This window comes from Geotrypetes seraphini, chromosome 3 (genome assembly GCF_902459505.1).
Source record: "Geotrypetes seraphini chromosome 3, aGeoSer1.1, whole genome shotgun sequence".
Classification (NCBI taxonomy): Eukaryota; Metazoa; Chordata; class Amphibia; order Gymnophiona; family Dermophiidae; genus Geotrypetes; species Geotrypetes seraphini.
In genome coordinates, this window is record NC_047086.1 from 65,850,595 (window position 1) to 65,876,373 (window position 25,779).

The 25,779-nt window shown below is 41.7% G+C and overlaps 1 protein-coding gene across 11 annotated transcripts in view; it reads left to right on the plus strand.

The window, feature by feature from the left end:
• DST (dystonin) overlaps positions 1 to 25,779 on the plus strand; it is an 883,569-nt gene that overhangs the window by 829,767 nt on the left and 28,023 nt on the right. For all 11 annotated transcript variants that reach the window (XM_033936420.1, XM_033936427.1, XM_033936422.1 and 8 more), the window contains 4 exons: positions 489 to 677; positions 2,901 to 3,030; positions 11,423 to 11,586; positions 21,449 to 21,611. In XM_033936420.1, coding sequence (XP_033792311.1) covers positions 489 to 677; positions 2,901 to 3,030; positions 11,423 to 11,586; positions 21,449 to 21,611 — 646 coding nt within the window. The remainder of the gene's footprint in view (positions 1 to 488; positions 678 to 2,900; positions 3,031 to 11,422; positions 11,587 to 21,448; positions 21,612 to 25,779) is intronic.

Genomic DNA, 25,779 nt, shown 5'->3' on the forward strand with positions numbered 1-25,779 from the left:
CCTAGGATGTTTCACAGTTGACATCTTCTAGGTGCAAATCAGTGGCAGCCGTTTCCTCCGGAAGTCGGAGGTTGGTTGTGTGACTGAGGGCTCTCTTCATAAATTATCCTTCATTTATTGGATTATCTTAAGCGAGTAGTTGTTCTACTCTAATTGTCTTTGTGGGCAGTCTCTCTCCCTGAACACTGTTTCCTTCTTGGGGCTTGGGAGATTCTTTTTCTTATAGTTTTTGTCAGCTCCCTATTTTTCGGGTTCTTTTTGATGCAGTGGTTTGTGAGGCATCCGAGGTATCTTCAGATCATGACCTGGGAAATATCTGCAAACAGTATATTTGTGCCACATCTGTCCACTATTTTAGCAAAATTAAGGGCGTATTTTTATAGCCCCCAATTGTGTGTCAATATTTGGTAGGCTATTTAAGCTAGAAACGTGAAGGTTTGGGAAGCAGAATGACTACCCTGAGCTGTGTTTGTTTTTCTGAATAACAGGTACTGACTTGGGCGAAACAGCATCAGCAGAGACTGGCTGCAGCCCTGGCTGAAATACTTGCCAGGCAAGAGCTAGTGGAGACTTTATTGACCTGGCTACAGTGGGCAGAGACAACGCTCAATGAAAAAGACAAAGAAACCATTCCACAAGAAATTGAACAGGTTAAAACACTAATCGCAGAACACCAGGTAATGTTTCTGAACTGGGATCTATCTTGTACTTCAGAAATTTCTGCTTCTCAGAAAAGTATTTTCATTAATAACCTTTGGACAATTTTGGTAAATATAATTTTTTTTTTTTTTTTTTTAAATACTCACCTGATAGTGGTACTTATGGAGATAGTAGAGGCTACTACCTGGGTAAGCACCACTGACTGGGGCCACACCTGGATTTTCAGCATACAGTAACTATTAATGCATAGCTACAATAACTTTTACCACACTGGCATGGTAATGTTCATTAATTCATGTGCTAAATACAGGAAATGGTTAGGTTATGGGGAATGTGCATGGAATGCACATTGCAGTTAGCATACATTTACTTGTTGCATGCTGTTACTAGTACAGATAGGTCATATAGGAAGTGGTAAGTGCATATGGTCGAGTTTTTCTTTGTGGTAACTGAATGGGAAGATGCTGGGAATGCCCCCAACAGTTTGCATACTGCGTACCATACAGTAAGTATAAAACTCTGCCACAATTTAGTGAAAAGAGCTCCTATATTTTTTTCCACACAAATTCTGCTCCTATAGCTGCCCACTATTTAGAAACCAAAATTTAGGAGTTCTGCCCTAATCAGTTTTCAGCGGATATGGTTTTGCCACCACAGACCTTTGGGAATTGGACTGTAGATGTAGGAATTTGGGCCTTTCTTGCCAATCCTTCACTGACAGCAGGAGAAGAATGATCAGCTCCCTACTTGTTGCCTACTGTCCCTCTGTTTATCTTTGTTTATTCTCCAGTAGAAGGAGGTTGGCCAATTAACAAACACACCCTCTATGGTGTCATCTTCCAGGTTATTTTTCTAGCAGTCAACTGAGGAGCCAAGCTTCACTTGCAGAAATGGGAGTAGGAAGGTTACGTAGCTGCCTGATGTTTGGGGCCCACGCTGCTGCTGCTGCCGCCTTCAACCTTGCAACCTTGCTGATTCTGACCAGTTAGATTCTGCGGCTATGATGCCATCTTTCAGGCTTTTTCTGCCTGCTTGATGAGTTCAAGTTCAAGTTCACGTTTATTTGATTAATCGCCTATATAAGAAATTCTAAGCGATGTACAGTTAAAACAAATTAAGGGAAGACTAACTGTCTAATTATTAAAAAGTTAAAAAGTTTAGCCTGGAAAAGCGATAGTCTATAACAGTGTATCTCAAAATGAGATTTCAGGTGTGCCGCGGTACACTGGGAAGGAGGTTAGGCGCCGGCGCCAGCTGACTGCCTACAGCACCTATCCTTCTCCCTTCTGGCACCCCCCACTTCACACACGCGGATATCGACATGATGATGTCACGCATGCAAGTGATGTCATCACGGCAATATCTGTGCACATCCAGGTGCCTCAAGCCACGACCACTACCTTTAGTGTTCCATGGCTCAAGAAAGTTTGCTGGAGACTGGTCTATAAAATACCGAATGGAATGAAGTGGGTAAATGTGAATCACTTGTTTACTCTTTCCAAAAATACTAGGACTAGGGGGCATGCGGTGAAGCTACTAAGTAGTAGATTTAAAACAAACCGGCAAAAAAATTTATTCTCTTAATTTGTAATTAAACTCTGGAATTCGTTGCCAGAGAATGTGGTGAAAGTGGTTAATTTAGCAGGGTTTATAAAAGGGTTGGATACTTTCCTAAAAGAGAAATCCATAAGCCATTATTAAGATGGCTTGGGGAAATCCACTGCTTATTCCTAGGATAAGCAGCATAAAATCTGGTTTTCTCCTTGGGATCTTGCCAGGTATTTGTGACCTGGATTGACCACTGTTGGAAATAGGATATTGGGCTTGATGGAACTTCAATCTGTCTCAATATGGCAATTCATATGTACTTATGAGGAGACAAGGTTGCAGTCACAGAATAACTCCCAAATAAGCAAGCTGAAGTGTTTTTCCCTTTTGGAGGTTTCCTGTAGGAGCAACCAGGAGAGTTAGTGAGAATGTTGTATTTCTTGGGGGGAGGGGGAGATGGATTTCATTTTGCTGTTCCCATTGTTAACAGAGAGGAGAGAAATTTATATTTTTTTAACTTGAATACTTTTTATTGATTTACATTTGAACTGTATGTACTGTATATGTGTGTTTCAGTTGTGTGATTTGTTGTAGATGTAATCTGCTTTGAGGCTATTTGAACAAGATGTCGTTTAAATCCAAAATGGAATGGAAAGGTCTGATGTAATCAAAATGGTCATTGTTTCTTACAGACATTCATGGAAGAAATGACAAGAAAGCAGCCTGATGTGGATAAAGTCACTAAAACCTACAAGAGGAAGGCAGCTGAGCTGCCTCCTGTACAGTCTCATATTCCTGTTTTGGACAAAGGAAGAACTGGAAGTAAGTAGCATAACACACACAAAAAAACACTCACTCCCACTCTCAAACACACTCACATACATACTCTCTGCACTGAACCTGAATGGAAATGATTAGACACGTTACACAAAAAGCTAGTAAAACACCCACTTCCTTGGTGTCCATACCAGACCAGTCTAGAACCTGTGGATTATGCCCTCCAACCAGCAAATGAAGACAAAAACTAAAAACTTACGGGCTCTGCTCTAAAAAGTTATTGTGCACACTACGGAACTCTTGAACACATTATGTTAAGTTATGTTAATCAGGTTTTCTATTCCATCTACCTCGACTTCCAAAAGGCTTTCGACAAGGTGCCACATGAAAGGCTACTTAAGAAACTGTGGAGCCACGGGGTGGGAGGGGATGTGCACAGATGGATCAAGCACTGGCTGTCGGGTAGACTGCAGAGGGTTGGAGTAAAGGGCCAATATTCTGACTGGCGGGGAGTCACGAGCGGTGTGCCACAGGGATCGGTGCTGGGGCCTTTACTCTTTAACATATTCATCAATGACCTGGAAAAGGAGGCAAAGTGTGAGGTTATAAAATTCGCAGACGATACCAAACTGTGCGGCAGAGTTAGGACCAGGGAGGAGTGTGAGGACCTACAAAGGGACCTGGACAAGCTGGAAGACTGGGCAAACAAATGGCAAATGCGCTTCAATGTGGACAAATGCAAGGTCATGCATATAGGGAAAAAGAACCCGTTGTTCAACTACAAATTGGGGGGGGAATTGTTGGGAGACAGCAGACTCGAGAGAGACTTGGGTGTGCTGGTGGATGCATCACTGAAGCCATCTGCACAGTGCGCAGCAGCCTCGAAAAAAGCCAACAGGATGCTGGGCATCATAAAGAAGGGCATAACAACCAGAACACGGGAAGTCATCATGCCATTGTATCGAGCGATGGTGCGTCCGCATCTGGAATACTGCGTTCAGTATTGGTCGCCGCACCTCAAGAAGGACATGGCGGTACTTGAGAAAGTCCAAAGGAGAGCAACGAAAATGGTAAAAGGGCTGGAACACTGCTCATATGCCGAGAGGCTGGATAGGCTGGGGCTCTTCTCTCTGGAGAAAAGGAGACTCAGGGGAGATATGATAGAGACCTTCAAGATCATGAGGGGCATAGAGAGGGTGGATAGGGACAGATTCTTCAGACTGAAGGGGACAGCAAATACGAGGGGGCATTCTGAGAAACTGAAGGGAGATAGGTTCAAAACAAATGCAAGGAAGTTTTTTTTCACCCAAAGGGTCGTGGACACTTGGAATGCGCTACCGGAGGAAGTGATCAGGCAGAGTACGGTACAGGGATTCAAGCAGGGATTGGATGGATTCCTGAGGGATAGAGGGATCGTGGGGTACTGAGTAAACCAACCTGGTCGTGCATGTGCAAGACCGGAGGGCTAGGACTTCGATAGGAGGGCAGAACTTAAATGGGAAACCAAGGTGGCAGGGTAGCCCCTTCTGATGATTCAGACAGGCCTTGACCTGTTTTTGGCCACCGCGGGAGCGGACTGCTGGGCAGGATGGACCTGTGGTCTGACCCGGCAGAGGCACTGCTTATGTTCTTATCTTTACCTATTCAGTTCAAGGTCAGATTAAATTACAAGAGGTTGGGTCAGTTACCCAGGAAGTTACAGTGGACAGTTTGACATGGGCATTCAATAGAGTTGCTAGTATAGGTAGATCAGTACAGTTATTGCTAAAGTTAGGTCATAGTTACAAGTTCAAGTAGGTCATTGTTGGCTCATCGTTATGTCCCAGGAGTTGCATTAGACAGTTTAGAAATGGACTTTTACAATTACCATTTCAGTTTTTTCCAGGTTGGCTCCCTGTCTTGGTACAGAAATGCTTTAAAAATTTTTTTGAACCTGAGACAGTGATCACAAGATCGTAGTGTAAGTGGTAGTTGGTTTCAGCATTTAAGGGGTTGGAGGAGCTGCTGTACAGCGAAAGATTAGAGAAACTGGGCCTCTTCTCTCTCGAACAGAGGAGATTGAGAGGGGACATGATCAAAACATTCAGGGTACTGAAGGGGAAAGACTTAGTAGATAAGGACAGGTTGTTCACCCTCTCCAAGGTAGGAAGAACGAGAGGGCACTCTTTAAAGTTGAAAGGGGATAGATTCTGTACAAATGTAAAGAAGTTCTTCTTCACCCAGAGAGTGGTGGAAAACTGGAACGCTCTTCCGGAGTCTTATCATAGGGGAAAACACCCTCCAGGGATTCAAGACAAAGTTAGACAAGTTCCTGCTGAACAAGAATGTACGCTGGTAGGGCTAGTCTCAGTTAGGGCGCTGGTCTTTAACCAGAGGGCTGCCGCATGAACGGACTGCTGGGCATGATGGACCACTAGTCTGACCCAGCAGCGGCAATTCTTATGTTCTTATGATATTGGATGGATAAGCTAATTTGCCTGGTAGACTTTATATTGTTGCATGCTGGGAATTGTTAGGTAGTCAGGGGTATTCTTTGTCAGGATCTTAAAGGCAATGATGTCTTATTTAAACTTGATCCTTGTGGTTATGGGCAGCCAATGTACTTTCATATAGTAGGGCTGTAGGTGTTCTGGTTTCCATAGTCCATATATGAGTCTTACTGCTGCATTTTTAACTAGTTGTAGACATGATAGCAGTGTTTTAGAGCAAAGAACTGGTATTACTTTACAGTAGTCTAGTCGAGATAGGATTATTAGGAATTGCACTAAAATTTGGAAAGCCTCTGTTTCAAAGTATTTTCTGATGGATCTTAGCTTTCTCATCACAAGGAAAGGTTGTTTTATTATTGATTGTACATGGCTCTTCATGGATAGGTAGTTATCAATTTCTATTCCTAAGATTCAGGATTGTAGTTCTAATGGAAAGTCTGTGTTATCTACTGTAATCCTTGGAGTGTAGCATGGGTCAATTGAGGGTCCTAGCCAAAGGAATTTGGTTTTGTTCTTATTATATTGAAGTAGTGGGTTGAGGTCCAGTTTTCTATGATACGTTAGAGGGCCAGATTTCAGTTGAGCCTGGTTTTAGAGAGTCAGGAGGAATGGTGTCTGCCATTTGTGAGTGGGCGTGTTTCTGCCTGGAGTCACAAGTTATTGAGTCAAGAGTAGGCCAAAGCACTGAGCTAGATTTCATTACGGCTGGTGTGCACCTGAACAAGCAATCAACTCCAGAGGGTTGGAAGCTCCCTCAGAGCACATCAAGCACTGCTCAAGATTCAGGGAAAGACATTCACAAATGGGGACTCTGCAGTGTGTAGCAGTGCTTCCCATCTGAGGCAGGAACAGGAGGAAGCCCAGCTAAGAAGAGAAGGTTTGTTTCTGGCCAAGTTGAATATGGCTTGATTCATTCTACTCAGAGCTGCAGTATTGTAGAGGGTTCCATAGGAAGAGCAGGCATTTTATTGAGGGAACCTGCTGAGAAAATTATTGATTCAGCATGCATTTTGCCTAGGGGCAGACAGCCTGATGAGACTAATTTTCCCTCATCAACAGCTTTAGATGAGTCTTCTCAGTGATCTGCAGGGTCTTATTTCTCCCTGCAATTTGTTTTGCTATTACATAAAGTCTTATTGTCAAGATTCTCAGGTAGATCTTCTCTTTTACAGTCCTGTGCCTGCTGTTGCTTGGGAACCTTATTTACCCTCTATTAGACCCAGAGGATTCCCATTCTAGGTTTTCTGTCTCATTTTATCTGCAGTCCCTTTTCATTACTATATACACTAAGACACAAGTAAATGACATCACACAATAGGCCAAATATCTAATCAGCAGGGCCTGAGTTCTCCATTCTTTCTCAGTAGCATTAACAGGGGACGGGCACCTCTGAAGACATGTCACTGAATGAAAATGTCTCCGTCCATGTGTAGGATGTGTAGGGCAGGATGAATGGGGAAAGTTATAGAAACATGATGGCAGATAAAGGCCAAATGGCCTATCTAGTCTACCCATCCACAGTAACCATTATGTCATATATCTGATGTCTTTCCATGATGGGACAGGAGTTGGTCCAGCTTCCATACAGTATTGGCAGAGGATGTACTACCCCTGCATTTCATCTTGGGGGAGGAGATATGGAGTATGTATGAACGGGGAAGAATATTGGTTGTGAAGTATAGGAGGATATGTTGGATTGTCATTTATTTCAAAGATTCAAAACTTACAGTCGCAAAACAAATGTGCAGTATTGTTGCAATTTGATTTGTCGGCCGCGTTCGATGTTGTCCATCATGATATCTTGATCCTTATGCTATCAGATATAGGCTTAAATCAAGTAGTTTTGAATTGGTTTAGTAAATTCCTATCATTGCAATCCTATTTGGAGGGTGAGACATCCTTTTCATGGAAACCTAGCTGTGGGGTGCCAGAGGATTCCCCTTTGTCGCCGATCCTGTTTAACATCTATATGATCTCACTGAAAAACTTTGTCTCACATCTGCAGAGACTATATTCACTTACGCAGATGATATTCTTATTTTATTGGAAGTTGACTCCGATTTCAGCTATTTAGTTTCAAGTATAGATTGTTGCATTTCTAAACTTCAAATATGGGTGTTGTCCATTCAATGGAATTGAATGCTGCTAAAACTAAACTGCTTTGGGTTGGGCCAAGATTGGAAAAACTCCCTGCCTCTGTTACACTGAAAACAGGTATCTCGCTACATATAGATTTTTCTTCTAGAGTTCTGGGTATATCCTGGACTCATCACTTACATTTCATGAACAGATAAACTCTTTGGCAAAAAAGTGTTTTTTTAGTCTACATATGTTGAGAAAAATTAGATTATTATTCCATCAAGAACATTTTTCAGTGTTGGTACAGTCCACTGTGCTTGCCCAGCTGGACTATTGTAATTCTGTTTATCTGGGCATCAAGCAGGGCAGTCTAAAATGACTTCAGATAATAAAAAACACGGCAGCTAAACTTATTTTCAGAAAAAGAAAGTATGTTGAGAAAGCTTCACTGGCTCCCAGTTCGTTTTAGGATCCAATTTAAATGTGCATGTGTTATTTTTAAGCTTCTTTGACCCTTTGGTCCCCTTATATTGGAATATCTTCAGATCTTGCTACTTGAGGAATACACAGATATAAGCTATTGTTCCCCTCCTTTAGGGGAATCAAATCTACCGGGAAGCTTAGCCAGTCCTTTGCTTTCAAGCTGGTAGAAACTCGGAACGGACTTCCTGACTCTGTTAGATTGATAGGTCAGCTACAACAATTTCATAAAGTCCTAAAAACTTTTTTCTGTTTACACAATACCTAAATGGTTTACCTATAGAACCAACAAATTGATAGCACTGCAACATTTATTCCTTCCCATGTTCTTCTTCTTATGTACTCTGGTCTTTAATTACTTGTTAACCGAGTCGAGCTCCGTTGGGAGATGACCAGGTATATAAATCGAAGACTAGATTAGATTAGATCATTTTTTTTATAATTGTCTATTGGGATTGCACAGTTTCTTACTGGCTTCCACAGTAAAGCAAGTGGATGTTTTTATTCCTAGGAAGGTTGGTTCCCCAAATATATCGATCTAATGATTTTTGATATTTAGATTTTGCTGAGATGTGATGTAGAGAAGTATTGGTTAAGTCACTGGGGTCTAGTTCAAATCCCACTTGTGATCTTGGGGAAGTCACATCCTCCATTGCTTCAGGTACAAACTTAGGGCTCCTTTTATAAAGCTGTGATAGTAGCTGCTGTGATAATCGCTCTGATGCCCATAGGGATTTACATTACATTAGTGACTTCTATTCTGCCTGTACCTTGCAGTTCTAGGCGGATTACAAAAGAGCTGACTGGACATTTCCAGGAACATTACAATTTGTTGGTCACACATGGGGTAAAAAATAAATGCAGTAACATATACAACCTTATAGCCAACCGAGGGACCCAACACAGTCTGTGTTTCGGATAACACGCCTTCCTCAGTGGTCCATGGTGGTTAAGGTATAAAGCAAACTGCATAAAAGATAACAAACACACGCCAATCACGATCAAATGGGGTCAAGCAAGTCTTGCACAATGGCAACAGGGAATGGATGTCCCCATTAGTATCTGCTATTGTGCAAGACTTGCTTGACCCCATTTGATCGTGATTGGCGTGTGTTTGTTATCTTTTATGCAGTTTGCTTTATACCTTAACCACCATGGACCCCTGAGGAAGGCGTGTTATCCGAAACACGGACCGTGTCGGGTCCCATGGTTGGCTATAAGGTTGTATATGTTACTGCATTTACTAATAAACAACGCCTGCATCTTGTACATTATCTGCAGTCTGTTCGTTGTTTTTTGCTTGCTGTTGTTTACTGCAGACTACGTTGGATTTTCTTTCTCCCTTTGGTTACACATGGGGTAACATAACTGGATAATTCCAGGAACGTTACAATTATTTTTGATTACAAATGAGATAGGGTAGCTGGATTATTGCCGTAGCACTTGCGAATTAGATAGTAAGATGATTGGATATTTCTAGGCCATTACAAATAAGATAACAGTTAAGATAGCTGTACATTTCTAGGAGCATTACATTTTAGGAAACTGTATTCTTGGTTGATAATTTGAGGAGGAAAAGATTACCAAAGGAGTGGAGGCTTTGAGAGGGGAATTTTACCAGGGAGGAGAGGAAAGAGGGGGAGAGTTAAGGTATCTGGATAAATCTTTTGAATAACAGTGTTTTGATTAATTTAATGAGCATTGGAGCATTTGCTGCAGTCTTGTAAAAGAAGGGGTTAGTTAGTAAGCCTTCTGGGGGCAGAGAAATTCCTAGTGTATTTTAATGGAACTTACCTTTAGGTATTAATGAAAAATGTGTGAGCTAAATACAAATACATTTACAAAAATAAAGTACTCCCTTTTTTTCAGCAGCCAAATTAGGTGATTTTCCTTCAAATCTTTTGAAATCCACATAATCTCCTTTACATAGCTAGGACCCCTGTTTAATGGTTTGGAATGTGTGCAGAGACCTCATAGAACAGGTAGTTAGGTTTGTAATTTATTGCACAAAAAAGAAACCTATCCCGTAATACCACTGATAATTATATTGTGAATGATTCTTTGTTCTTGTATTGCATGTCCCTTTCCTTCTAATCCTCCGGATAATTTTAAATTCCATTATGTGCATAATGGATTTTATGTGAATAATGGAGCTTTATGTGCAGAATTGACTTGCTATAAAGTTGCCCACAGTAGTTGAAGGTAAAAGTCTGCTTATACAATAAGAACCTCTATCACAGGCACACTTAGGAATAAACTTACTGCCTCTTTTACAAAGCTGCGCTAGCGGCTGCCGCGCGACAACAGCCCCGAAGCCCTTTAAATCTCTATGGGCTTCAGGGCCGTTAGCGCAGGGCAGCTAGTATGATATAATATGATAGATAACTAAACCATTTCATAATTTTTATGCATATTTAGCACTTGTGAAATGGTTTAGTTATCTATCATATTATATCATACTATTGGAAAAATATTTTGGAAAAAGAGTTTATGGACTATTTGTTGAAGAACCTGGCTAGATTATCCTCAGTAATGACAACTTGGGTCATCTGAGGTTAGCTGCTGAGGCATGTTATGTAGTGGGAGGACAATTTATTGAAGATCAGATATACAGTACAAACGGCATTATACATAGTTTTAATAAACGTAAGCTTTTTATTCATAACAAGTAGAGAGATGTTGCTGATGGCAGAGTTGGGTTAGGGTTTGGATTTGCATGCATATTTCTGGGATATTTTTCAGAAGCATGCATTTAAGTTTTCTCAAAACATTTGTACATACCAAATAGAAGGTTTAAATGTGTGTGTATAGTTTTGGTGAGGTAGCTTTTAAAGGGAAAACATGTATATAATTTTCCTCTGAAAATTGGTGTAACGAGTGCACAGGACTGCAGTATAAAATTACCCTCTCTTTAACTCCTCTATGTGTCTCCCAACAAACAAAGGGGAAGTAAAACAAAATGTGAATGCAATATTTCAAAAGTGCATTTGATATTGCTGTTTGATGTAGTTTTCTGTGCATAAATTTACTTCCTGTTATACAGAAGTGTGGATGCACTAGTTTGTAATGTACATTCCTGAAAATAATGCATTAAATATGAAATTATACGGTAGTTTCCTTAAAAGTGGGGCAATGATGGCGAAAAAATTGTTTACCAGAGCATAGTTTGCTACTGAAATGCATCAGTGTAGTTAAGACAAGTATAAGACTAGAACCATAGGTAGTTCTATGCTCGTTCCAAAAGAAGTCAATCCAGGTCATTTCTACCTAGCAGATTCTAATGGAGACATCCATTCCCTGTTGTACTTTTATAGGAGTGGTAGCTCTGAAAAATCTTTTGAGAAGTAAAAGAACATTTTGTCAGATTTGTCTGGGTTATATTCCAACAGGAAAACGTTCTGCAACACCAAACCTTTATCCCTCAGGAGTACAGTCACAGATTGAAACCAAGAATCCCAGGGTGAACCTGTTGATTAGTAAATGGCAACAAGTCTGGCTTCTGGCATTGGAAAGGAGAAGAAAGCTGAATGATGCTTTGGACAGATTAGAAGAGGTACTGGAAACCACAGACTGTTTAACCAGGCATTGCTTGTACTTGGTCCTATGGATGATAGATGAATCCTTGGTGCAGTGCATTAGAAAGGAGTCGCACTTCTGTTGATCAGTTTGAGATGAGGTGGAGTTAATGTGACTGCTTTTTAGAGCATCCTGTAGATTTTCTTCTTTTGCAATATCTGCTAGGTGTGTGCATTCATTAGTGTACATTTGGTTCATTAGCATGATGTTAAAAAAAATGAATCAATCAATACTTAAACTCCATCAGTTGTAAACTCTGGCACATGTTTAAATTATTCACATTATTTCAATGCTGTTATGCGAAGAGCCAGCAGTGCTGAATAACTGTGCAGAGCTAGAAGTGCCACAGCAATAAAGATAGATTCCTCACCAGATGAAGTTAGGACAACAATGTTTTGGCCTGTCTTTATCTGGGTTGTTATTCAGATAGTGGTCTGAATATCTCCACTTTCTAAATGCCCTTGCTGTATCCATACAAAAGGGCAGGGCCTAGGCAGCTTCTAAGAGCCTCTTTTACAAAGCCGTGGTAGCGATGCTGCTGCAGCAGATGCAATGAAGCCCATTCAATTCCTATTGGGTTTCAGTGCATCTACCACGGCTTTGTAAAAGGGGCCCTAAATGTCCACATCCGGTGCAGACTAAGGCATATATGCGGATATCAAATACTCTTATGTGAATAAATACCTTTGAATATTGGGCCTTTAGGCCCTAAATCATTAAAGTCCGCCTAAAGTTAAGTACCGACATCAGCACCTAATTTAACTGAGCATTATTAGGCTTTAATCAGTGCCGATATTGGCACTCAACACCTCAGAATCAGTTTTAATTGGACTTAATTGAAAGTTTGGTGCCTAAATTGAAAAACTCGATTCTATAAAAAGTAGGTGCCCAAAGTGCCTACACTAAAAGTGAGTGTAGTTAAGGGAAGATCATGAGCATGTTTTAAGTTAGGTGCCTCTTTGTGAATTAGATGCTGTTAAGCTCTGATATCAACGCCTAACTTTAGGCATTGAAAACCCTGGCATAAATTGGGGATGCCTAAATATTAGGATGCTGAGTGCCACCTAAGCACACTTAGGCAAATCTAAGTGTAATTCTACACTAGGGCCCTGATTCTGCAAAGTTCGTCCCGATTGTAGGCAGCTTTAGGCAACCTACAGCTGTCTAATCAATCAATCGGGAGGCACGTTTTCTTAAAAAAATGCTCCCTAGGCAGGCTGTCTATTTTGAAGGCACCTCCAGAAGCCTAGGGAGGCCCACAAGCCCAGCTAAGCTCGCCTAAGGCTAGGTGGTAGCCTTAGGCGGCCCAATGTGTCTCCCTAGCAGAGCGGGAGATGCTTACAATATAGTAACATAGTAGATGACGGCAGATAAAGACCCGAATGGTCCATCCAGTCTTCCCAACCTTATTCAATTTAAATTTTTTATTTTTTCTTCTTAGCTATTTCTGGGCAAGAATCCAAAGCTTTACCCTGTACTGTGCTTGGGTTCCAACTGCCGAAATCTCTGTTAAGACTTACTCCAGCCCATCTACACCCTCCCAGCCATTGAAGCCCTTTCCAGCCCATCCTCCACCAAACGGCCATATACAGACACAGACCGTGCAAGTCTGCCCTGTACTGGCCTTAGTTCAATATTTAATCTTATTTTCTGATTCTAAATCCTCTGTGTTCATCCCACACTTCTTTGAACTCAGTCACAGTTTTACTCTCCACCACCTCTCTCGGGAGCGCATTCCAGGCATCCACTACCCTCTCCGTAAAGTAGAATTTCCTAATATTGCCCCTGAATCTACCACCCCTCAACCTCAAATTATGTCCTCTGGCCTACATGGTAAGTAGATGCGGCCACTATACTTAATCGTGGCAAGGGATCTCCCTGCCGCGATTAGTATAGCGGCCACGGCTACAGCCACTAGTCTCCCTAACACCCCTCCGACATTCACGGCAGGAGGGTGCTCAACCCCTCCTGCCAACAAAACCTGCGATCGCCAGCAGGAAGGTGCTCAACCCTTCCTGCCGACAGAAACCCCCCCCAGAAGATCGCCGGCAAGAGGGTACCCAATCCCTCCTAACGGACACCCCCCCCACGGAACCCCCCTCCGGAACCCCCCCCTTTGGCAGAACCCGCACCCCCGAAGATTGACGGCAGAAGGGTACCCAACCCCTCTTGCCAGACCCCCAGAACCCTCCCTTGGGCAGATCCCCCCTGAATATCACCAGCAGGAGGGTACACAAACACTTTCCTCCGTGAATGGCACAGAATCTACTCCATTTTCTTGGGTATTCTATCACACCTCAAGATATTTATTGTTAAAATGAATGTGTGGAGCATCAAAGTTCAAAAATTGAGGAAAAAGCCCAGATCTGTTCTGTGTGCATCCTTAATGTCTGCTGATAGATTTTTTTTGCAGATTGTTTCCAAAGGTGCCAAATGCAGCAGACATGTTTATTACCCCAATAGCTGGCTTTTAACAAAGCTGTTGTGATTAGTCTCACAAGGTTATCAGTAGTTTATTTTGGACCATTTTAGAGCACTAAAACAGAAATCCTTTTCATGGAAGGATTCCCAGTGAAGTTAAACATTTGAAACTATTAGTCATACAAAGCAGATAAAAATGAACTAACTAAATAAAACACTTTGAACATGGTGATAGTTTAGGAGTGGTTCCAGAGTCTCCCATCAATTGTTTATGTCTTGATTATTTGACAACATTATTAAATATCTTCTAGCTCTGCTCATTTTAGGCAAAGTGCCCCTTAAGTGTTATCTCTCAGTTAATATATTTACCCTGGTTGTGAATGTTTTTGAATAGAGCTTTCGTAGAGCCTTTCTTATGTTTCATCCAAGGTAACTTCCCTTCATATTGTATGTCAGTGTCTCTCAAACTGTGTGCCCCGAAGAGATTCCAGAATTTTACTTTATTTTTACGCTGAGTACACAAGAGTCTGTCAATGTTGTGAGTGTCTGTGTGCATAAGGATACAACCACCCAGACAAGCATCATTCTTTGATGTGAGTGGTTCTTGAAAAATAACAGCAAGTAATTTTAGTTTTATTTTTTATGCAGTAGTTACCCTAACTAGAGCAATAAATCAACCAAGGCTTTGTTACTGTTTGGTTCGTCTTCAGAAATTAAATTGAAAAAAAGAGAACGACTCTAGATGATGGATGATGAAATGCATGTTTGCTTGCCAATATCAAGCTACATTTTGAGTTAATTTGCACTCAAAAACAAGCACATCCATCACATTGATTTGCAATTCTATTTTATATACTTTAGTTTCACTATTGTTACAATTACTCATACATAGCTTAAAGAACTTTAAACAAAAAAATAATTTAATTTTTTGTTGGTTTTGCAATTTTATAATTTCAATTATAATGTGCCACAAAAATTATTTCCTCTGTTTAGTGTGCGAGTGCTAAAAGAGTTTAAGAGACATTGCCCTCCCTTCAGACATTTAGGCATACCAAGTTAGATTGTAAGCTCTTCTGAGCAAGGACTGTCTATTTAATGCCAAAATGTATAGCGCTGCATACACCCTTCAGTACTATTGAAGTTAAATAGTAGCTGTAGTGATGTCCAATAGCAGCAGATGGTAATGCTTCTTAGTCTGCTGGCAGTATAAATTTAGGAATCTCATCTACTCTTCATTGAGCATCTTATTGGTTAAGTAAACTATGTTAGTAATTCTCAACCTAATCCTAGGAGCTCATCTGCAGTAGCAGTGCAAGGTTGTTAGACATCTGAGGCAAACCTTCAGCCCTCTGCATGTCTTCACACTCTCCACAAACCTGGAGCATGAGTTTTTGCACCGACAACTATTATATATTCCCAGGATAACTACACACTGTGGATCCCCTCACCTTGCAACTGTTTACTAAAAATAACAAGACCAACAATATTACAACCTTAGAGGGAAGGAAGCTGCCATCTTCCCTCCTTGCCCCATAGGACTTTGCTGCACAATCTCCAGCTGGAATCTAGCCCCGCCCCCTCTAAGATTGGACTTTTTCAGCCCTTAAAAAGCCACCAGAGAGCGGAAAACATCGTCGGATCTTCAGCAGGGTAAGGAAGAAGGGAGCCGCCATCTTCCTTCCTTATCTCACAGGACTTTGCTACATGGGCTCCTGCCAGAGTCTAGCCCTGTCCCCCTCTGAGATCGGGTTTCTTCAGCCCTTAAAAGGGCTGATGAATAGGCAGACCTCTCCAGCTGAAGGGCCACACCAAATGGCCCTTCTTGCAGTTCAAGGAAGTCCAAATCATTGAATTGTACCTGAATCTTGCCAGAAAGGATACTAACAGTAATCACCACCTCCACAAATAGCTGCTGGCAACCATCACAGTACCTATGTACCCACAAAATAAGGCAGATAGAGAGATGAATCTTAATTAGTTAGGTATTGCCCAAAGCGTCAAGCCAGGAATTTCTCCAGTGCCCTGCCCAAATCTGTCCTCTTCCATGTCTAAACTCTAAGGGGACGTAATTGCTACTACTGTATGGAGGGCAGGTAGCAGGCAGGGAAAGCTGGAGCAAGACCTGACCTATACAGGTGTGGAGGGGGGGTGATGGAGGTACTACTGCTACTATTTTAACACTTCAGTAGTACTGAAGGGTGTATACAGCGCTATACATTTTGACATTAAATAGACATTCCTTGTTCAGAAGAGCTTACAATCTAACTTGGTTTGCCTAAATGTCTGAAGAGAGGGCAGAGGAGGAGAAACACAATTGTGCATGGGGAGGGGGTAATGGAGAGATGCCTAAATATCCATGGGGCAGAGGGGGAGAAATGCTGCATTTCAGTGAGGGGCAAAGGGAAAAGTGAAAGAGATTTGGAGCAAAAGGGAGGGGAAAGCAAAGAGAAGAAGAGAGACAGAGACTGGACTAGGGGAGAGAGAGAAAGATGCCAGACCATGAGCGAGGAATGGTTGGTGGGTGGGGTGCAGGAGGAAGGGAAGAAAGAAGCTAGACATAAGGATTCAGAAGATATGCTGGCCATGTAGAGGCAGAGACACAGATGTTGGCTTTAGAGGGAGCATAGGCAGAGAGACATAGAGGGGCAATACTGGGCACAGTGGGAAGGATGCTGGGCACAGTGCAAGGATAGGGACACAGAGGGGGATGCTGGACAGAGTAAGATAGGGACACAGAAGAGAGATGCTGAACATGTGGGGAAGATAGAAGGACACAGAGGGGAGATACTGGACAGGATGAATAGGGACACATAAAAGATGAATGCTAGACATAGAGAGAGAAATGTTGTAAAAAAACTTGAGAAAAGCAGAAGAGAGACACTAGAATCAAAGCAATGCTCAGACAACAATGGTAGAATTTTTTTTTTTCATGAATTTATTAATTTTAATTTGTCAGTTTTGAAAATTATTCATACTCCCTAATCCCCTATCTTGATTTTAGATGCACCACATGTCATTATTGATTTTAGAAGCACCCACATGTCATTATAGAATAGGCTCTTGTTGCATGGCTTTGGGATGCCTAAAAGGAGGCACCCATTTATAGAACTGCCCACTGTGCAGTTCTGCACACTTTAGTATGCTGGTGTCTGTGTGTGTTAAAAAGAGTAGTGGGCAGCAAAGAAGTAACCAGCCATGTGGTACCCTTCTGGGGACTAATGATTTTTCAGACTCTTTGGAAGAATAAGATACCAGCTGTTTTCAGTTAGAAAGACATTTGATTGTACCATTACTAAATACAGATTCTAGGCCTTTATGTGAAAGGATGTTGTGGTTTACCAAATCAAATTGCTTTTTGGCAGACCTTAAGAATCTGTTACATCACACAAATTATTTGTTAGTGCCATTCATGCTAAATTATTTAATTCCAGTAGAACCATAGTTACATAATGAAGAGGACTGAGGAAATGTTAATTTTCAGTTTACTGTCATACAATAGGATCATTATACAAAGAGTTTGTCAAACATAAGAACATAAGAATTGTTGCTGCTGCGTCAGACCGATGGTCCATTGTGCCCAGCAGTCCGCTCATACGGCGGCCCTCTGGTCAAAGACCAGTGCCCTAACTGAGACTAGCCCTACCTGCTTACTTTCTGATTCAGCACGAACTTGTCTAACTTTGTCTTGAATCCCTAGAGGGTTTTTCCCCTATGACAGATTCTGGAAGAGCATTCCAGTTTTCTACCACTCTCTGGGTGAAGAAGAACTTCCTTACGTTCATATGGAATCTATCCCCTTTAGGGAGTGCCTTCTCGTTCTCCCTACCTTGGAGAGGGTGAACAACCTGTCCTTATCTACGAAGTCTATCCCCTTCAGTACCTTGAATGTTTCGATCATGTCCTCTCTCAATCTCCTCTGTTCGAGGGAGAAGAGGCCCAGTTTCTCTAATCTTTCGCTGTACAGCAACTCGTCCCTTAACCATCTTGGTCGCTCTTCTCTGGACCCTTTTGAGTAGTACCGTGTCCTCCTTCATATACGGCGACCAGTGCTGGACGCAGTACTTCAGGTGAGGGCACACCATAGCCCAGTACAATGGCATGATAACCTTCTCCGATCTGTTCGTGATCCTCTTCTTTATCATTCCTAGCATTCTGTTTGCCCTTTTCGCCGCCGCCACATATTGCGTGGACAGCTTCATTGACTGCTGCATGGCAACAGCCCCAAAGCCCTTTAAATCTCTATGGGCTTAGTAAAACAGGCCCTTAATGAGCTAGAAATATTGGTCAGAGTTACCTGGATGACTGTGGTCATTCGACTAGTAGGCCTAAAGTAAATCAGACAGTCTTGTCTGGTTAGCTTTACTGGGGATAGCTGACTGAATGTCACCCTCCTTCTGAATATCTGTAGTATCACATAAAATAGTTCTACCATAGTATATATATTGCCTGATATTTCGATGATCATCATCTTCACCTTTTTCTTTCAAATTATTGTATTCTTTGGTATATAATATTTCAGAAGGAAGTTAGAAATCTTACAAATCCACCAACAGCCTTTCTAAATCATCAGTTATTTCTGTCAGATACACTATATGAACTTCTCATGCATTTTCTTTAATTATTGGTGTTAAAAATAGTTGACATTAAAGGAAAAACTGGAGTATGAACATGAAGGTTAGCACAGCAAAATCAGTAGCAAAGCCATAGACAGAATATACTTTATTAAAGGATAAAAGGACATGAATTTTTAATAAGAATGTGCATGAGCAAAATATTTGCAATTTGGTTTTTTGATTCTTTTCAGAAATGTTTCCCCTGTTTTTGTGTGTTTTATTTTAGATCGCTGTACTCATTATTTTTTATAAGATTTTTGTACATGTGTTAAAACATTTTAATGCATGTAAATTAATTGTATATGCTCTAATAAATAGGTGCACGCATGTACAGTCAAGTTTGTGTACACTAAAATGAAGATGCTTAAATGAACCACATGTGTTCTAATGAATGCACATCCCTACTCTTTTACTATTACAGCTAATATTATTTTCATTTATTTCCTCCAAATAACTTTGTAACAATTCTGTTATTTTAAATAAGATTCTGGACATTTGAAGGACGTTTACAAACTTATTCAAAATTAAACTTGAGGCAATGAATGTGATTATTGTTCATGGGTACCAGAGGGATGATTTAGTGCAGGCTATCTAAAACAAGTGTTCAGAATACCTATAATGAATAGCATGTCAACAATTTGAATATATTGGTACATACTAGTGCTGTCCGATTTGCCATATCGAATCAATTCACCAGTTCACATCAGTGAATCGATTTGAATTGATTCGTTTTCTTAAAAAATTGGGCTTTCTGATTCACTGACCAGCCCTTCCCGCATTCTTTTGGGCCTCCTAAAGCAGGAGCAGTGCTCTGGCAGCTAAAAGTCTGTCCTAAGCGCTGCCTCTTGCTAGCTGTCCACTGCCGCTGTTGCTCCCGCTTTAGGAGGCCCGATGTCAGAGATCACGGGGGGGAGGGGGGGGAGGTGTCGGTCAGGAAGTACTGCACTGGGCCAGCACTGTGGGCACCCTTGGCTCCACGGCTATAGGGGTTCCTCGAAGGCCAGCATGTTTTCCCCTTCTTCCCACCATCATCCGGCTTCTCCCTGGCCTCTCAGTCTTACTTTCAAAAGTAATTACAACCTGCAGAGAGGATCCCCGGTGATGTAACAATTCTAGCAGGCTACTGTCATGTTCTCTCTGCCGTTGTACATCCAGACCAAAACAGGACATGATGTCAGAAGAAGGGTGGGACCGCAACAGAGGGAACATGCAGCAGAGGCTGATGGCAGCCTGCTATAATTGCTATATCACTGGGGATCCTCTGCAGGCCGTAATTAGTTTTGAAAGTAAGTCCAGGAGGCCAGGGCGAAGCTGGACGATGGTGGGGAGATGAGAGAAACATGCTGGACTTCTAGGGGCCTCCTCATGCCATAATTTCAGTACAAGTTTCTGATACGAGTATAATACAGAAGGAGGGGTCTAAGAGAGGGATATATGCTGGACTGAGGGTGGGAGGGAAGGGGAAGAAATAATGGGTCTTAGAGGAGAGGGAGCAAGATGGTGGACAATGAATTAGAGGAGAGAGGTTGAACCCAAGGAATGGTGTGGAGGGAGGGGGGTAGAAATACTGGATGGGGGGAGAGTAAAAAAAGGAGAGGTGCCAGACCTCCAGGGGATGGAAGGGAAACAGAAGGGGAGGACAGAGATGGAAGATGGATGGTGAGCACGGAGAAAGAAGAAAACGTCAAATGCGCAGGAGACCCTGGCAAGTCAGTTAACAGAAGACAGAAACCAGAGCCTGAGACCAACATAATTTGAATAATGACCAGAGAACAAAAGGTAGAAAAAAAAATTATTTTCTGTTTTCTGATTACAATATGTCAGATTTGAAATGTGTATCCTGCCAGAGCTGGTGTTAGGCAATGAATGTGAGCTAGGACCTAACAGAGAGAGGGAAAATCTTTTTTGTTTATTTTGTTTACACCACAATGCTAGCGTGGGTAGGAGAGGGCAAAGGAGGTGGGGTGGATGAAGAGGCTACAAAATAAACCTGCCAGGACATTTGAAAAAGAAACACTCAGTTGGGCAGGAAATTCGAAGAATCGAATCAAAATTTTTTCCCCTGAATCGGGCAGCACTAGTACATAACCCCAACCCTTTATCAAGTTGTGCTGCCGAGCAGCATTGGCTAAATGCCAAGCCACCCACAGAAATAGAATAGGTGGCTCAGTATTTAGCTTACGCTCCTCAGCAGCACAGCTTGATAAAAGGGGGGGGGGGGAGATATATTGGTATCCAAGTGAGATATTAATGTGGCAGCTATTAATGTGGTCATTCTTGTTCAGACAGTTATCTTGGCACTAGCGCTGAATATGAGTGGTGCCTGGCTAACTTTTGGTATCATTCTTGGACCCATGGCTGTGCTAATATTCACTGGTACTCTCTGGTTAGGTACTGCTGAATATTTGTTAAATGGTGTCAGGTTTCCATATATGCAGATTGACTTCACGAATAGGTGTTGTGTATGTGTTGAAAACCTGACTGTGGAGCTCCCAGGATATGTTTCAGAAGTTCTGTTTTAAAGATGAAATATAATCTAACACCAAACTTACCCTCCCCCCCCCCCCTTTTTACAAAACTGCACAAGAGGTTTTTAATGCTGGCCAGTGCGCTGAATGCGCTGCGCTGTTCCAATGCTCAGGAACTATATAACCATTGGAGGAGTGCAGAGCATTCAGTGTGCCAGCCGACACTGGGAAAACTGTTGTAGTGGTATGTTATTGGAATGCTCTTAGTTGACTTTTCAATATAATTGAACAGTAAAAAAAAAAAAAAAAACCTCAAAATTTCTGCTTTTTCTTGAAGCTAAGAGAATTTGCCAATTTTGATTTTGACGTCTGGAGGAAAAAGTACATGCGATGGATGAATCATAAGAAATCGCGAGTCATGGACTTCTTCCGTCGGATTGATAAAGATCAGGATGGAAAGATTACAAGACAAGAATTCATCGATGGAATTCTTTCCTCAAGTAAATCCTAATATAGGATCTTACAGAGATGTAAAACACATTAAATAATGTCAGAATGGACCTGCAGTATGTACTGTGTATCGTGGGTTTTGGGGATAGCATGTGTAATGTACTAAAGAATTTGAAGAGTTGAGATCCAAAACAGTTTTATTTTCAAGAATTCTGATATAAGATTGGTTCCCTAATTAATAGGTTTTGGAGCTTTATAAAATTCTGGGGGTTCTACAATAATGTACTTAACACTATCAGCCTCTTTTACAAAGCCATGCTAGTGCCTGCCACGCGGCAGCAGCCCCAAAGCCCTTTAAATCTCTATGGGCTTCGGGGCCGTTAGCGCAGCGCAACTGCTAGTGTGGCTTTGTAAAAGAGGCCGTATGTTATACTTACTTTGTTACATTATGTTATTCTTACTTTTACACTGTGGTTATCTATAAAGGCAATAAGTTTCTGGTATGAACTCATTTTTGGAAAAAAAATGTACTTAACAGGTTTTAGAACTCAGTTCTTCATTTGCAGCAGTATCTCTCAAACTGTGTGCCCTGAAGAGATTTAGGGTGTGTCATGAGAGATTCCAGAATTTTACTTTAATTTTAAAAATTCCCTTCATAAGTAGAAAAGATCTGTCAGTGTTATAAATGTCTGTGAGCGTAAAGATACAACTGCCCAGACAAGCATCATTCTTTGACGTGATTGGTCCTTGAAATGGCAAGTAATATTAGTTTTATTTTTATTTTTTTATGCAGTAGTTATTCTAACTTGAGCAACAAAGCAATCAAGACTATGTTAACTGTTTGGATCTTATCTTTGTAAACTTGGATTTTCAGCTCTGACAAATTAAATCGAAAAAAAAGAGAACGACTGCAGATGATGGATGATGAAGTGCATGTTTGCTTGTCGACTATTGAGCTGCGTTTTGAGTTAATTTGCACTCAAAAACAAGCACATCCATCACATTGATTAGCAATTCTATTCTATCTTCTTTAGTTTCACCAGTTGCAATTACCCATACATACCTTAAAGAACTTTAAATAAATAACTCTAAAAGTTTAATTTTTTGTTAGTTTTGCAATTTTATAATTTCAGTTATAATGTGCCACGAAAAACATTTGCTCCGTTTAGTGTGCCAGAACTAAAAAGGTTTGAGAGACACTGATTTACAGTATCTCATTTTGTGCAGGATTATTTAGTTGTAATGGAAGATGGGATCAATCTTCATTTGAACAAAGTTCATTTATTTATTGATTTCATTTTCTGTCTGTTGTCCCCAAAGAGATCAGAACGGGTTACGGGTTAAACATGCATAGTATACAGTTAACAGGTTACAATTTACACTAGATTTGCCATAGTTTCAGTACAAGTTTCCAATACAAGTTTCCGATACAAGTTTTTTCTTAGCTAGACACATATTAAGGGTCTAATACTAATATACAGTTTACCGTGTTATTCTTACAGTTCAAGTTTTATCCTAATTGACACACAGACAGTTTACAGCAGGGGTGCCCATACTTTTTTGGCTTACGAGCTACTTTTAAAATGTCCAAGTCAAAATGATCTACCAACAATAAAAATACTAAACATATAACCTCTCTTTTACTATGATGCGCTAGCCGATTTAGCGCGTGCTAAGTGCTAATGTGCCCATTATATTCTATGGACGCGTTAGCATTTAGTGCACGCTAAATCAGCTAGCGCGCCTTAGTAAAAGACCCCCATATTTATATATACCGAGTGCACCTCTTCTGTCCTCCAGACCTCGTTCCATTCCCCAACCAACATCTCTCTCTGTCCTTCCAGGAGTTCAGCTTTTTTTCCTCTCTCCTCTACCACTATTGGCAACATCTCTCCTTCCTCTGTTCTGATCTTGCATCTCTCTGTTCTTCCTTAGGGTCTCTCCCCCTCTGCCTCTTCTGCCTGCACCTCCCATAGTCCAACATCTGCCCCCCTTTCTTCTGCTTCCCTTTTGTTTCAGGTGTCTCCCTCTCTCTATCTTCCTTCTGCTAACATTTTGAGTCCTCCCACCTTTGGTCCAGGTCTTTGTCTCTCTCACCTCCCCAGGGCCTGGCATCTCTCTCTTCTCGGTTTAGAGTGTTTGAACCTCTCTAACCTCTCTAGTAGTCCAGGATCTGCCTTGTCTTCCCACTCCCTTTTGGTTCAAGGTTGCTTTCTTGCCCCTCCTCAAGGTCCTTTTGTCTCTTCTCTCCCCCCTCCCTGATCCAGCGTCTCTAAGGCAATCCCCCTCCGACGGGCACAATTTTACCCCAACGTGGGGGGCCTTATGTCCGCTGCTTCCCTCACCTCTGCTGCTTCCCTCAGACTGGATCATCGAGCTGCTTCCCTTAGACTGGATCCCTCACCTCTGTTCTTCCCTCTGGGTCTACCACAGAGCGAACGTAGCAGGCTGCCGTCAGCTTCTGTAGCACGTTCCCTCTGCCGCGGTCCCGCATCTCCTCTGATGTCAAGGGCAGGACAGCGGCAGAGGGAACGTGCTACAGAGGCTGACGGCAGCCTGCTACGTTCGCTCTGCAGGCTGCCATAATTCCACTACTTTAAAGGTGAGACAGTGACCAGGGGAATGCTAAGGAGAACATTGGCTCTGCGATCTACCGGTGTTGCCTTTGCAATCAACCGGTAGATCGCGATTGATGTTTTGGGTATCCCTGGTTTACAGGTTGGATTTGTTGAAGCTATTGTTTTCTAATGAATTTTTTTCATTATTCAGTTTCTAAGCTTCAAGTAATCAGATGAGATTACAAGTTATGAGGGCAAGTTTGAAATTCAATTTTCTTTGATAAAATGCTTTTTAACCAGTCAAAGCAGTTTTTTGGAAATGCAAGCAGAAGAGGGAAGGAAATACCGCATGTTATGAGAATTTTGCATTTCCATAGAAATATATCTTTTTCTTTAAATTTTCTTGTCCAGTATAAAAAGCAAATGCAAATACTGCAACTGTTCAGTACCTGCAACAATAGTCAAAGCAAAAATCTGTATTAGAGAATGACATGGGGAAAAAATCTGTCCCCGTCACTGCACCGTCCCCGGCCCACCATCCTCTGCACCGCCCCGTCACCGCCGTTCCCTTCACCGCCCCGTCACCGCCATCCCTTTCACCGCCCCGTCACCGCCACTGCCATCCCATTCACCGCCCCGTCACCGTCCCCGTCTAGCACCCATCTTCTTCCCTCCGCTCCTCCATAGTCTGGCATCTGTCTTCTTCCCTTCCAGCGTCTTCTCCCCACTCTGCCTTCCACATTTCCTTTCAGGGTCTGTTCCTCTCTACCCTCTTTCAATGTCTGTTCTATTCCTTTCCACCACTACCCTTCCCTCCCTCCTTTACTATCTGTTCCTTTCTACCACCCTTCTTTCATATCTTCTATCAGTCCCCCCACCATCACTAGCAGTCTATCTTCTCCCTTACCATGAGCAAATAGAACTTCTGAAAATTGTATTGCTGAGGCATTATTTCTAGTACGCCTTTTTTTCCAGATGGATAATGACATCAATTTTATAATTCTTACTGTCTGCTCTGATTTCATTCACAATTTGGTTTGTGTTTTGTACCTGAGGATTCCATGAGGCATTTTACCTTTTCCTGTCTCTTCTGTGATTTCAAGTTGATTCCTTCAATAATGGAGTCTCAAGGCAGTAGCAGTTTTCTATTTTGGGCTCTTTTGACATTGTTTAAGGGATTTCTTGTACATTTGGTGCTGGTCTTCTTTGATGAGGTCACTTCAGAATCTATTTCCAAGGAAGAGAAACTTTTTCCCTTTCACCCCCTCCTTCCTTGTGTGAGCCGGAACACGCGGTCCCCGCAAGCAAGTAATTTTATATCATTTTCATTCTATTCATTCATAGAAATTAAAGTCTAGATAATGCCTGTCACATAACAAAACATGATTTTACAAAAATAATTCCCTGCACAGTCAAGCCTGCAAGGATTACTAGATGTCTTTCAGCAGCTCCCCTCCCTCCCTCCCCCTTACCTTTGTGGCCAAGTCAAAATGATCTACCAACAATAAAATTTTAAAAACACAAAGCACGCTGTATACAGAGAAAATGTTAATTATCATTTATATTCCGCGGGTTTTCAAAGAGGTCAAGGCAGATGACTTTATGCAATGTCACCTCAGTAACAACTATACAAAAATAGACAAATATTCCCCCTCCCTTT